The 15,373-nt window shown below is 36.2% G+C and overlaps 1 protein-coding gene across 3 annotated transcripts in view; it reads left to right on the top strand.

Annotated features, from left to right (window-relative positions):
- Positions 1-9,120: 9,120 nt before the first annotated feature.
- Positions 9,121-15,373, top strand: part of Pkc53E (Protein C kinase 53E) — a 1,159,983-nt gene continuing 1,153,730 nt past the window's right edge. For all 3 annotated transcript variants that reach the window (XM_081751140.1, XM_081751138.1, XM_081751141.1), the window contains exon 1: positions 9,121-9,367. In XM_081751140.1, coding sequence (XP_081607266.1) covers positions 9,177-9,367 — 191 coding nt within the window. In that variant the 5' untranslated portion in view covers positions 9,121-9,176. The remainder of the gene's footprint in view (positions 9,368-15,373) is intronic.

Below are 15,373 nucleotides of genomic sequence, written 5' to 3'. Positions count from 1 at the left end.
TTTACCTCCTGCCTACTTTGGACCCTTCTTGAAATCAGAGTATATCTGAAAGCTTTACACCCTGTAGAGAATACCTTCTACACCTATTGACAATATTGATGAAATAATTATGCACTTTTGGATTATATATGCGTGGCTTCCTTTACGCCGATAAGAACCACCATCCACAGTTTCTGGAATTCGACATAGGGCCTATTGAAATTTAACTTTTTCGCGATTTTAGACAGCCCTAACTCTGAAACTATACACTTTTCGCCATAAGTTCATATGAACTTTTTCTCTCATTTTGATGTGAGTAATCACCTCTTACAGTTTGTCGGTATAGTTCAGTAACACCCTGTATATAAAACTACATGAACTGACATAAATTAAAGAGGTACTTCTGGTTGACGTGGAAATGTTGAAATTTGGCTTTACTGTAGCTTTCCGGGACTAATCGATAGGGAAATTGCCAAACGTGAATATTTTTAATTTTCAGGCAGAGGGTATAAAGGTGGGTAGAGGAAATTCCGCATGTTAATGAAATTGATCTTTTTTGGATAATCTCATACTTTAGGTACTTCGAATTAGAATAAAAACTTGAAATTCGGTATGCTTAAATGTTTTCGTTAGCATTACCTAAGTAAATCAGTAAAAATAAAAAAAATCCAAACTTAGAATTGTTTTATGGGGAACAGTAAAAGCTTTCCCAAGTTATTTATATGGGACACCTTTTACACCCCAAAATTATTGGGCACTCCCTGTAGGGCTACAATGATTAAATTTGACATGATTGTAGCTTTTCGGGACTAACCGACAGAAAATTGCCAAAAAGTGAATATTTTTCAATTTTATAGGAGGTCTAAAGGGGAGATGAAGAAATTCCCTATATTATTTAAATGGGCTCTTTTTGGACCTGTAATCTCATAATTTAGGTACTTGGGATTGGAATACAAACGTTAAATTCAGTATGATTGTACGTTTTTGTTATCGTTACCTAAGGATATCAGTAAAATTAAAAATTTCCAACTTTAGAGTGCTTTTATGGGAAACTGAAAAAAACTTTTCCATGTTATTTATATGGGACGTCTTCTACGCTCCAAAATATTTAGGCACTTCCAGCAGAATTAGAATGATGAAATTTGGCATGATTGTAACCTTTCGGGTCTAACGTACTAGAAAATTGCCAAAAGTGAATATTTTTAAATTTTAAAGGGGTCTAAAGGTGGGTGAAGAAATCCCCATGTTATTTAAATAGGCGTTTTCTTGGGATACAAAATCTTATCTTTTAGATAGTTGAAATAGGAAAAGAAACTTGAAATTTGGTAGAATTGTGGATTTAAGAGTTTTGAGGCCGTAGGCCGAGCAAAGGCGGAGTTGTCTCCAGCTGGGCAAATTCAGGAAATATGAAGAGCAAATGCACGAAATTCACTGTTGATGCAAAGGCTGATGCGTAAGAAATGCGAGGCCGTATGCCGAGCAAACATTGGAGTCTGGGGGCGGAGCCTCCAGCTGGCCAAAGGTTAGTCTAAAATATACTTAACTATTTCAAATATACGTACATACTTTTAAAATTATTATCCTTTATAGTTTTTCTTCAGTTGAATATTAAGGGAAGCAATTTCAAAAACTTTTTCGAGTTCGTTCATCTTTCTTGGTTTTGTTGGTTTTGTTTGCGATTTAGGTAGATTCAAGGAGTCAACTTTAGACTCGAGTTCATGATTTTTGGAGAATGACAATGAGTAGAAAATCATTTAGGGCAAAGAACACGTTGGGGAAGCTCCACGTCGCGCGAAAATCATGCAAGGAAAATAAACTGTGGTAGTTACAAAACTAGACAACATGTAATTCTCCAATATGAAACAGATTAACAGAAACTGTCAAATAAATTTGTGAGCTAACAAGTTTATTTTCATGGAATGTCATGCAGACCGTTGAGTGGTATGTCGAAATCGGCTGCGTACGGTGCAAAATACTCTGTCATAAGCAGTTCTCTCGAAAGATGATGGTGTCATATTATCTCTTTCACTGGTCTCCTCATGTCAAGTTCCATAAAATGGACTTTTCTCAAGCCGTTGTCGTAATTTTACACCAAATTATTTGAAAAACGTGCTGCGGATGTATTCACGTCAGGCAAATAATCAAGTGCGGGTTCGAAATGATGCCTTGTCTACTATAGTAGTCAATAGCAGGGCCGTGCCGTGGAAAATCAGCGCCCGGGGCGAGAGTATACGACGGTGCCCCCACACATATATTCCAAACAATTTTTCCTATCTTTTTTCCTTTTTTCTCCCGAATTTTTCGCCCCCTTACTTTGGCGCCCGGGGCTGTCGCCCCGCTGCCCCCCCTTACGGCACGGCCCTGGTCAATAGACTGTGTCATATAAATCGAAAAACAAAAGGTTCTACTGTCATGAACACACTAAATGTATATATAAATAAAACTAATTTTTAAATTAACAAAATCAAACTAAAATAAAAGGTGCAGCTTCCGAAAGGAAACCTTACCCGTTACAGTACGGTGGTCAAGAAATCGTGTTATATAAACCGCAGGAAGAGAAGTTCTACAACTATGAACACATTGAATGTAAATAAAAGTGAACTTTAAATTAACTTACAATCGAAGTCAAGACATTAAATTAAATGTGCATATATATGCAGAAGAAATTGAGAAAAGGAAAATTATTTATGATTACAGTTACTGATTATCAAATCCTTTAAATGGACGCAGTGTGCCACAGCATTAACATAGCGTCTCAAGGCAATGTGACCACTACGAAGTCTAGTCTTTAGTATTTCGTTTATAAACTTATATTTCATCTTTTGTGGCTTAGAACAATTTCCAACTTCCAACTTGGACGGTAATGCATCATTTTCTGTTAGTTTTTGTTGCATCAAGGTAATAAACATGAATATATTTGGATGATAAATACTTCCTGGGATCGCATAGTGAAGCTACAAACAATTATTTGGCCTTTAGCAGAGTACCGTATTTCCAAACCCTTTCTAGGACCATCTCACAAACTAGTACTACCCACAAAGATTAAAATTCTGGCCTTTTTAGGCGTATTTAGTAGTGTTGTTCAAACCAAGCAATACTGAGACCATAGGAGAAGATTTATACAAGGACGAAGCCAAGAGAAGAAATCGCACCAAGAAGCAGCAGTACTGAAGAAATCAGCCATGCAAGCGCCATCCCTCATACGCGACGGGCTTAAGGCCGTAGATGCCTGTAATACCCATACATCTGTATCAGTGGTGTAATACTAGAATTTTTGGCAGGAATACGCTCGATCGTTTTCAAAAGTATAGCGTATACGCAAGACTGCTTGGCGTATACGCACTCCAATATACGCTTATTCTTTCTTAAATTTAAGGTAAGTATACGCTGGACTATAAAAATTTTAGGTGGGTATGGGGAACGGACAGAATGGCAGGAGGACAAAATGGCAGGGGACATAATGGCAGGAGGACAAAATGGTAGAGGACGAAATGGCAGGCGGACGAAATGGCAGAGGACGAAATGGCAGGAGGACAGAATGGCAGGAAGTTAATATGAATTGTCGGGTTTTAAACTATTTTGTTTCTTACTTGGTAAATGAAGATTTCAACATAAATTTTCGATTTATTCATTATGTTCCAAAATTCGAACTGCTAATAATATTTCAATTCTAATTGACAGTCATTTACAAACACCTTACTATTGCAAGCTTTCTATTCATACCAGCAGTGTCTTAATGAAAGAAATTAGTTTTAATCGTTTTCTTTTTTATATATATTATTTAACATCTTTTCGGGTATTACTAGAAGGATGCAGCTTTTATCTTTATTTCTCACTGTGATCTGTATTAAAAATTATGTTTGTAATCATAAAAAAAAACTAGTGGAAAAAAGTGAAATAGATTTGAGGACAATAAAAGTGTATTTGTTTAAATAGTTAACTTCTCGTTCTCTCTCTCTCTCTCTCTCTCTCTCTCTCTCTGTGTGTGTGTGTGTGTGTGTGTGTGTGTGTTTCTCACTCTCGCATTGGTTCAAGCAGGTCAATCAAAAAGTAAGCAACAAAAATAAATCTCCTCAAATAAAATTTTAATTGCCTCCAAGTCCCTTTCACTTTCCTTCCGACTAACTTCTTTGTTTACAAAATAAATATTCATCTTCACGAAAAATGGGAAATTTGGAAAATAAATACGGTAACTTGTTTCTGATTGTCTAAAAGGGAGCCAAATTAAAATTAATCATTTCAGAAGAAAATAGGGAAAGGATTTTTGGTTTCCCCTCAGTTTGGTAACGGTTAGTTTGGGTAACTGTTATCAGTGACTGTTAGGGTATCATGAAGATATTAGCGTCTAACAAAGGAGGATTTTTTATTTCGGATATTCGTACAAGAGACAATTAGTATTGAAGAATAGTATACGATGGAGGTGTGCTGATAGAGGCAAGTATAAGTGTCAAGCTGTATTAATAACATATTTGGATAAAACTTATCCAAATTCTGCTTGTGAACACTCGCATTATTATTTTCTGGTGACTGACTCTAGTATTTTTAAGTCTATAAAATATGCACAGGGACAAATTCAAGGGAAGCTCGGGGCAAACATTATCGAAGGAAACAAATTGTAGAGTACTCACAAGAAACACTAGAACTTTCGGTAGACATAGGATCTCCCGTTTTCAAAATATAGGGTATGATTAATTGTATATGTGTCATATGATTAATTGTATATATGTCATATGCAGGGGTGTATCCAGCAGGTTTATGTAGGAGGGGCCCATCGTTTTTCAGGGGGGCCAGCTACAAAGCCAAAAGAAATCATGTTGCAGCTAGTGTTTTTGAGGCCTGAAAAAAAGGAAAATGTCGGTTTCCTTGGGGAAACTAAAAAACACTGGTTTAAAGAAATAACATCGAACCTCTTCTTCCGAGATCCATGATGCTTCGTGCATTTGAAGTTCGCCAGTGTCAACGATGCAAAGTTCTGTTCCTCCTCGACCATAGATTCGAACTGGCTGAACACGTGAAGGAGCAGGACATCTCGTTTGTGAACAAGCTTTCGAGCATCTTCTTTGGATTTCGGACTTCAGTTTACCACTTTACAAATTCATTTTTTTTTTAAATCAGTTCGAGAATGCGAATAAATTCGATTTCTTCAGAAATATTCAAATCCAAAAATAATAATAAAAAAAGTAGTACAACATTAATATCTGACGAATCAGGTTTCTAATATCCTTAGGTCTGCAAATCGTGCATCGTTCCGTCGCGGAAAATATTACTTCACGAAAAAATGTTTCTTCTATTTCACATGCGAAACTTCTTCGAAGAAAAGAGTGGGTAATGATTGGAATCAGAAGTTTTAAATAACATTCTCAGAAATAGCGATACAAGTGGGAACGCGAAGGAATTTCAAAGCGGTAGTTACAATCACTAACAACTAACTCCAGAACAGCGTGTGGCGTGAATGCAATGCTGCGATAGCCACAAAACGGAGTTTTATTGTATTGTAATACACACAGGGTTCTTCACCAGTCATGCTGGTGTCTAGTGCGTCTTTGAATCCCTTCTGTATGATTCAATTTATATAGGCTATAGTTCGCAACTTTTCAAAATAATGGAAATATTTATCTATCTATATATCTATATATACACACGGTGAACGGTAACTACGTGGACGAACTTGGACTGAACAGAGGTAATCTTACAATGAAGTTTTAAAAGCTGGTCATTTGGGGGGGCTGGCCCCGATGGCACCCCCCCCCCCCCGTGGCTACACCCCTGGTCATATGCAATTTGATAAGGTAATAGCATGAACACAAGAAAGAACATTTATCAACTTTTAAAGATACGCAAGTCACTACACAATTTACTTCAATAATAAATATGATTTAAATGTCATTATATCAATCTTTCGTGGACTCGTCGTAACCTGGAAGAATTTTGATAAATTCTACAGTAATCTAAGACGGAAATCAAGACACATTTTGTACATAAATTTACAAAACTGGCAGCCATTACGTTATTATAAAATTAATGCTACTTCTGAAACTGATTTGATTGAATATTTATTTGGATAACGAAACCAATTTCATAAGTTTTTCAAAGTATCAAGTTTGAGAAGAACGAAATTTCTCTTCCACTGTTGTTATCTCATTGCTCATAGATACCAGCGATGAAATAATTGGTCGAAAATCACGCGGCCGCTTCTTACATCAATTCATGAAGAAAATTAGTTCTAATATTAGGTACGTAAGTTCAGTATTAAAAAAAAGCCTTTTGCAACCATGCATAGCACATTTTAATACTTACACTTGAAATAAAAATATGACTGGATAAAGACGATTGCCTTTGTCTTTGAATTTCATATGTGAATAACAATATAGGGCTTTCCAGATAGAGGAGGGGGAGGGGCAGGTTTTATTAAACAAGATCGTACATCTGATATGTTTTAACTATAGACAACTTGTACTTGCAGGATAAACTCAGTCTTATGAAGTCAAACGACAAATACCATTAAGATGTTCAAGAGAATAACGTATAAGCATTATTACATACTACAGGCACAAAGATACCACTAGGCTCCCAAGTTTCAAAAATATATTGTGTGTGAAAGCAGTTAGTAGATTTAATTCTTTGTCATATGATAGCTAGATCCTGAGAGAAATTCAGAGGGAGTCCACGGGAAAATTCTTTCGTCATAAATAAATGTTGTACTACTTAGAATTATTATAAAACCAAGATATCAGTTGGAAGATGGTTACAAAGAAATAAATTTAAGAAAAAGTAAGACATGGATAACTGATATTTACACTCTTTTACGCTCTTGGTTCAATTTAAATGTATTTATATGCTTTTGACATTTGTGGTAGAAATGAATAAATAGAGAACCGTTACCTACTAACAAATACAATAGGTAACACCTAAAAATACGAGCCCTAGGAGTTATAACTTTTGCCAAATTAACTTCCTGCCATTCTGTTCTTCTGCCATTTCGTCCGCTGCCATTTCGTCCTCCTGCCATTTCGTCCGCTGCCATTTTGTCCTCCTGCCTTTATTTCCTGCCATTATGTCCCCTGCCATTTTGTCCTCCTGCCATTCTGTCCTAAATTCGTAGGTATACGCCGTATACTCCCGTATACGCCCCATTACATCCCTGATCTGTATAAATAAATTTTAAAAAATGTACAATCACAGACATTCCTTGAAGATGGAGATTTCAGGAAAATGAAAAACAAATTTAAAAATTTAAATATATGCTTCTTTTTGAAACTTAATAAGAGGTGAGAATCACAAAGTAGTATACTTAATTTAGAAGTTTCTTGGAAAGGAAAAAATACTCTGTACTCAAAAACATCTAAGTGGGTGTAACGCTCAACGACGGTAGGCATAGCTTTCCATGAAAATTGGCGACAATGCACAAATTAACCATAAGAAAATGAAGACTTAGATGGGAAAATTGCTTGCTGTATTTAAATTCCCCTTTAACTAGTTTTCGGCCAAACAGGATTTGGCGAAACAGGAATTCATCTTTGCCAAATATGGCCGATTGCCCACGCGTCCGATACTTACGTAGCTTAAGGCATTCGGCGAAACGGATAGGAAAAACTGTGTGATTAATTTCCATTTCATTTCGTTTCCTTTATTTACTCCATCTAACCAATACTCCTATATTTATATCTTCACATGTACTTGGAATAAAATCTTAAAATTGTAAAGATAATTTATGGACACACTGTATAGAGTGTTCTAGGTTTTTCAGAGGCAAACCAAATGAAGGAAGGAAAGTTTCAAGGTGGGTATTGTATCACTGAACTACCGTACCTCTCCGTCCCGGGTTCGAATACAGTGGTTTGTCATCCTGACTTATGGTTTTCCAGATTTTTCCTCATTTCCTCTAAATGAATGGTGAGATTGTACTTTTATAAAAACTTCCTTCTACTGTAATTCCTTTCCCATGGGTATTGTTGGTTGCTTGAGCAACCCACATTATGCTTTATTTTTTTGTTTAATTATGATTTATGTTTTCCAAATTATGTTTTATTGCTAATTTCAATCATTGTTTTACATTAATCGTGTATAATGTAATTTACCATACATTAAATATTCTCTCTCTCTCTTGTGTGCGCATTAGAGGTGCATATATACAGAAATGGAAAGTTAAACATGCCACCAAAAAGTACAGAAAGTGCTCAAGTTCTAGAGGTACACTACAACAATTTAGTGTGGAGTTCTTGTGTACTATTCATTGTTGGCGGAAAGTATTCTCCTCTCCACATTAAAGGATTATACCGAAAAGTTTACAGAAATAAAAATAAGCTTTTCATTGTTGCATTGGTATGTTCTCAGTGAGTTTACATTGTAAATATTGGTTTTGAAAAATATTAAAACAGCATGTTCAACTTGCAGTTAAACAGAATTTTCCTAGAATTGTGCTATGTATTTTTAATTATGCGTTATTTTCTAAAATTATGCTTAATTATGGTTTTAAAATTAGTTTCTTCTGGACCCTTAGACAACCACAACCATGTTCAAGGTACCAACCAAATGTGTAAATTGCTATTATGCATTTATGCTTTTGGGTTGCCCTAGTGATTGCTAATAATATGTATGCTGTACACCTACCTGGATATTTCTTAAAGCAACAGATAAAAAAATAGTATTTTGGTAATCAGAAATAACCGTTTTAAAAAGCAGATCCATAGAAAAAAGATGCGATTGATATTATTAATATTAAATAGTATTATGTTCTGTGTAAGGAGTTGGAAAGTACTAGTCCAAGTTTACTAAAGTCTTAGCCAATCATTTTTCAAGTGATTATATTCGTACTGTAGGTTGGCACGTTTGAGAGACAACATGCACCATTCAGTTTGCTAGAATTTCTCGAACTCTCTAATAGATGGCAGCAGTGCGGAAAACTGGGCGTTCACGTTAAAAGCGAGCTAATGGAAGATTACCACTGTAGTCAAATAAAAATTTATTGTACTTCACTTATTTCTTACATCGTTTTTGCACAAAATATTTTTTCTTTATCTGGAAGCTTATAGGCGTTACGATGTAATATAAAATAAAATTGTTACGTCGAAAAAATAAACGAATCTCTGTGCAAAGAATAGTTTTCCAGTGGTTTTATTGACCTTTCTTCCTTGTCGATAGCAGTACGCGAAGGAGCGAACCTCACTCGCAGGCTGTCAGTCGAGGTTTGCGGAACCATGGCGGACGACGACAAGGTGGACGACAATGCCCCCGGCACAGGGGACATGAATACTATGTTCGGCTTAAGGCAACGGGGCCGCAAGGGAGCCCTCAAGAAGAAAAATATTTACATTGTGAAAGACCACAAGTTCATGCCACGATTCTTCAAGCAGCCAACGTTTTGCAGTCACTGTAAGGACTTCATATGGTAAGTACAGGACCGTATTATAATATTCCCGGTAGATGTAGGTGTGTTTGTGTGTGTTATATGTGTAGTGATTCAGGCGAAAGAGGTTCTAAAAGTCCCCTGTCTAGTCTTTTTTTCTATATCCTTCCTCACACTACTGTACCAAACCGGTTTCTAACTACGTAAGTTGCCGTAAACCACTTTTTAAGACACTGAATATTTAATGTCAAAGTATGTTTACGTTCTTTCCTTTTAGATAATAGTTGCTACTTGGACAGGCTATTGTCTATATCTATGTATATATACTTTTCTTAAAAGTCATTTTTAGTGTGCACAGGTATGTGTTGAATGTTTAAAGTGTCGCGCGTCGAAGTGTCAATAAGGATAAAAGGCAATATGATTGGAAGTGCATTACGTATCAGGTGCAACGTACTGTCAACGCCAACTTGATTGAAAAGTTGTGTTTGTAAATAAAATTCTCATTACACGACACAAATACAAGACACAAATTATCAATGTCAACAAATTTTGTTTATCATTTTATAAATACAAGGACATTACTTGAATGATAGTTTTCATGAATTTAGTGGCGAATTTCATGAGTAATTTTAAATTTGCCGGTTGCTGTGATCAAGCGACCTAGGGTAGATAGCTAGTGATGGTAAAGCCTCCGTGTCGCTGGTTCGAGTCTTACTTAGAGTTATGGTTTTGGTTTGTCCTTTTATTGTCATTATTAGTCTCCTTTAACCTCACAGGCACAATCATGGGACGAAAACTAGTCAGCTAAATAAATCAACAATGCATTTGAAGCTTATTTTGTGAGGCGTGATGGCATTCTTTGAGAAGCATCTTTCTAGAAAAAGGATTACTAAAAATCAGAATGTTACTCCATTAAAAGTGTCATTCAGTAGTGTATAAGTGGAGGGAGGGAAGTTCGTTTAAAGGGGGTTTACTATTTTGCTTCCCCTCCTTGGGGAATCCCCTTTATGGGCTAAGTAAATGTAATACTAGGCCTATATAAGATTTCGAACTCATTTTATTAACTATGACTATAAAATTGTCTATAACAGCTAGACACATACACAGGAATTTATTTCAGGAGGGACCCAATGCAATATAAGGATAAATGAGCTGTATTAAAATTTGTAAATTTACTCCTAAAATTATACTAAATTTACAAATTTGTGATTTTGGGTGGGGGTGCGGACTCCCAAAACCCATCCCTTGCTTACGTCCCTGGTAACAACTTATTCACAAATAATATTGAAACCACTTATATAGCTACTTAGTTAATTAATAATCTGCTCTGCATTTGGGAAGAAGGGGGGGCGAGGCAGCCTTTTTCCTGACAACTTTACATTTGGTAGATTTTTGGTAATAGTTAAGAACAGCTACTTCTCCTCTCCCGTGCACAAGGATACATCTTACTGTTGCACTACCTAAACACCCTAAGTACAAGGGCAAGAACTCAGTCTATTACCTACTTTTTAACATCCTAGATAGTCAATGAATAATTCCTGAAAGTATGGCGTTTCTCGTCCTTCCCTAAATGAGAAGTACGGCTCCTTAACTATAACCAGATTTATTTTAAAATCGTAGCTCGTAGAATTTTGTCTTTCATCATGCACTTATGTGCAAGGGTGCCCATCAGGGGGAACAAGGTGGGGCGCTTGCCCCCCATTTAGAGGAAATTGTACTTCGGAAGATCGAAAACCCAATAGGTTTTTTTAGAATATTTGCCGTAAAATTTGAGACTACATTTGAAATTTCGCTTAAACTTGCCCCCCTCTTGGAAACCACAACATGGGTGCCCTTGCTATGTGCAATGAACAAGGAAACAGCATACATAGTCCCTTTCCCAGTATAGCTGGGCGAAATGCAGTGCAATTTTCTGTTCTACGGACGATACTTTTCTTTAATATGTTAAAGAACGTTGTACTTAAACTCTGCCTATATTTTCAAAAATTACGTACAAAGAACTTGTAGAAAGGAAGGGGGGTGCAGTTTGCTCTCGTCTGCAAGGGTAAAAGTGAGGAGAGATGCCGTTACCCCACTACGAAAAATATCTATGGCGTCCCCCACTTCCTAAAATATTACAATGGGCAAAGATAAACACGGAGATGGCATGACGTTATGATTCCTCCTACCTTTTCAGTTCCACTTTTACCCTTCTCGACTGGACATTATATCTAGTTGCTACTGAGATTACATACAAGATTTAGTAGCATTGTATGAACTGGTGTCGAGCCGTAATAGCGATCAATTAGGAAATTGAGTTTGTAATATGGGTTATCATATGCAGCTATTCCAAATCGAGAAACTTCCATCATTACAGTCCTCATTTAGTGTATTCGCCTTAATAAGCAGTTTTCTATATAATTAATTGAACATATCCCTCTTTCTCCTTCCACCACAAACTGAGGCGCACTGAAGCATACAATTCCTTCAGTGAACGTCACAACCGATGTCTTTTTTCTCTTTTCCAGTATAGGCCTACTATTGTTGTTTTCTTCCCTACTACTTTACTTCCTTATTTAAGGTAATCATCATTGTGAATTTTGTAAATTTTCCTTTATATCCACATTTCGTTTGGATACAGTAGTTTTTCATTACCTTTCCGGGGCCTATATTTCTGCCCCGGGAATTCTATATTCATATTTAATACTCTATATGGATCATTTAATAGTTTTTTTTTCTTAATTATAATATTTCAACATATAGTTAATTTATTTTTCTATATTTTCCTCAAGTGGATGATAAAACTTAAAAAAAAAAAAAAAAAAAAAACACCTTGCATATGACATTGTCTGAAACGAATAAATAACCTGTTCTATCTTCTTCTCTCTTATTTATATTGACATTTTCTTCCAGTCACCAATTGGTTTTGTCTTTCTAACGTTTTTCTCTCCGTAGTCTTCATAGCTCCCCTTACCAGTTTCCTAAAAGATAATTATTGGCTCAGGCTGTGCAACAAACCACAGGTAACATCCTTGTCAAACTCAAGTTCTGGTTTCTCTCCTCTCTGCGATTTCTTCTAATTCTTACTTCAGTGAAACCTCTACTAACGGACACCTCCCGTAACGGACATATTTTGTAATCCCCAAACACTGTAATAGAAAGACATATTGGCAAACCTCTCTAATGCGGACATTCTCTAGTATGGACACGGACAGTCTTTTCTGACTTTTATCGGTATTATTTACCTCCGTATTACGGACACTTTCTCTAGAAAAAAGTTGAAAAGTACAGTAAAAATACATTTTCAGTAATTCATACATGTCATCAAGCAAGCATTGCGACAATATTTTGCCTCCTCAACTGTATGCTCAGCAACCCAGACGAAATCACTGTTTAAAAAACACTCATGTCCTTTGCCTGCATTCCACTACCACCCAACTTGTTTTAGACACAAAAGTGATTGACAGTTGCCAACCGTATGGGATGACACGCTATGCTACTGTCCTGCTGGAATCTCCAACCAAGCAGAAGACAAGTTTGGTATTTTTGCCCGTGTGTACGCATATCGTCTGAAAAAAAGACACTATTGGGCTACAACTAACCCACAAATTAAAGCGACTGAAAATAGTAAGGAGCGATAAGTGTAAAGCGCAGAAAACTATAACATCTTATTTCCATGTTGTGCCTGGAACATAGAGTACCGGTATTGGGTGGCGGAGGATAATGCAGGTACAGTACCATTTTTGTAATATTCGTAAATACATGATTCATGCGAAAATATCTTTTTCTAATTGCATATTATCTTTTGTAATTTACGTAAGAAAATATTGAAACCTCTCTATAGCGGACAATTATTGACTCCCCACGGCTGTCCGCTTTAGAGAGGTTTCACTGTTGTTGATTCGTTTATATATATATATATATATATATATATATATATATATATATATATATATATATATATATATATATATATATATATATATATATATATATAGAATATTCACCGCGGTGGCTCAGTGGTAGAGCGTTCGTCTCTAGTGCATGGGGTCATTGGTTCGATCCAGCTCGTACCAAATGAACTTTGTGGTGGACAACACTGTGTGTGTGTAGGTTTTCCAGTTTCCTCCCATTTTCTTCATTCCACCGTTTCATTTATTTGAAATCACTCTCTCCTTTAGCCTAGCCAGCATAACCTTGGAATGTAGAACTTAAAAGATTTCATTTTTGAGAGTATTCAGACCTTGATTTTAGATCCTTAGAATTGTTATTAACATTTTCCAGTTCCTTCGTCGGATGTATTTCTTGATCAATAAACGATAATTAAACTTTTTTTTTAAACACTTTTTTCTATGGATCTTTTAATAAGCCAAAAGCTTGTCTCGCACTCTTTCGTGAGTTAGTTTATCGGCTTATTATTTCAATGAAATCGCGTTCAAAAATTTAAAAATAAGTAAATAAAGCATTAGGTTGACGTTAAATATATTACGATCAGGGACGTCATTTAGGGGAGGCAGGGGCAATTGCTTTCATGTGTTTCAGATACACATGGTTTTTAGTAAATTGTATACTAATATTAACAAAAGAGACAAAATTGCCTCCCCTGACAAAATCTGCAATGTGTCTCTTGATTATTATGTAAATCTATCTAATCCTAATGCTAACTTGATTTCATGGATTTTGACTTCTAATTGGTGTAGCAAATAGTGCTCTCAACCGAAGAGAGATTTGCGCTACAGAATCAGAACCACTACTTGAGAATAATTAGGTTAGTTCATCGAGCAGATATAGTGCTAATGCTTCTATTCTTGAATTATTTTTATTATTCAATTAACAAAGGTTAAGTGGGATCAGGTTCCAATAATATATAATCTGTCATTTGCTCCGTGAATTCCTGAGCATTATCCGAGGAATAGTTCTGTTCAATTACTTTTAGTTGTTACTGTACTTAATATTGTCAGTTCCCCTACAGGGCCTGGTTAAGCTACTACCTCTAATAATCACCTGGGTGGCTCAGTGATAGAGCGTTCAACTCGGGAACTTGTGGTCGCTGGTTCGATCCCAGCTAGCGCCCAGTGAGCTTGTGGTGGGCAAACACTGTGTGCGTAAGCTTTCTTCATTCCACCATTTCATTAATTTCTCATCATTACAGTCTCCATTAGCCTAACCAGCATTACGTGGGACCTAAAACTTAAGGATTTTATTTCACTTTTTCCCCCCTAATAATCACCATCTGGGTTCGCCCTTGCTCTCACGGATACAAGGTGCTCCATTACGTAACAGTTTGTCAACGTAATGCTGGATCTGCACTCTAGTTTACGATAGTAGGCATAACAATTATTATAATTTTTGGAGTTCTGTGTTGCGTTACTCCCGCAATTTTTGCGAAGGCTGGTATGGAATAAGGCCCAGGCTAATGGCCCCGTGTTTCAACCGCGCGTAATTTTTGCGTGTAACTCTTTCCTCTTATCCTAAATGTCATCCGTATTGAATTCACCCAAATTAAGATTCAGTTCGTTCTTTGAGAACCAAGAAAATTTCGGAATATTAAATTTCAGTGCATTACCTTCTTCGGTTCAAAAGAGATAGTGGTTATATAGGCGTAATGGGCAGTTTCTTTAGGGAGTGAATTTAAAACCGTTCAAACATCGAAACTTATTAGCTTAAAAATAAAAACGCTAAAGGCAGTAAAGAGGATCATGCCTAGAAATTTCAATTTCGTCCGGTAGATGTCAAATGGTACTGGATGTTTGCTACCATCTAAGTGCGAGATGTGTACTTCTAACAATCTATAATTAAACACCTCTGTTTTGACGGTTAAAAAAAAAAAAAAAAAAAAAAAAAAAAGGATGGGCTGGCCACCACTAAAGGCACCGTTACCATGTTAACGGATTAACTTCATTAACGAACTCGGTTGAGATAATCCCTCTGGACATCTATTACGAACAAAATGGATTCAAAAATTTACTTTCGTTCAAGAGTTATTGCGGGTGTTAACGTACAAACTAACATCACAATCACAAGGCTTACTTTCGATGATCCTAATAAATAAAACAAAATGGGGAAAAA

Source organism: Thermobia domestica, chromosome 3, assembly GCF_964235325.1.
Source record: "Thermobia domestica chromosome 3, izTheDome1.hap1.1, whole genome shotgun sequence".
In the NCBI taxonomy this organism is placed as follows: domain Eukaryota; kingdom Metazoa; phylum Arthropoda; class Insecta; order Zygentoma; family Lepismatidae; genus Thermobia; species Thermobia domestica.
Note: the sequence above shows the minus strand (reverse complement) of the source record. Positions and strands in the feature narration are given on the sequence as shown.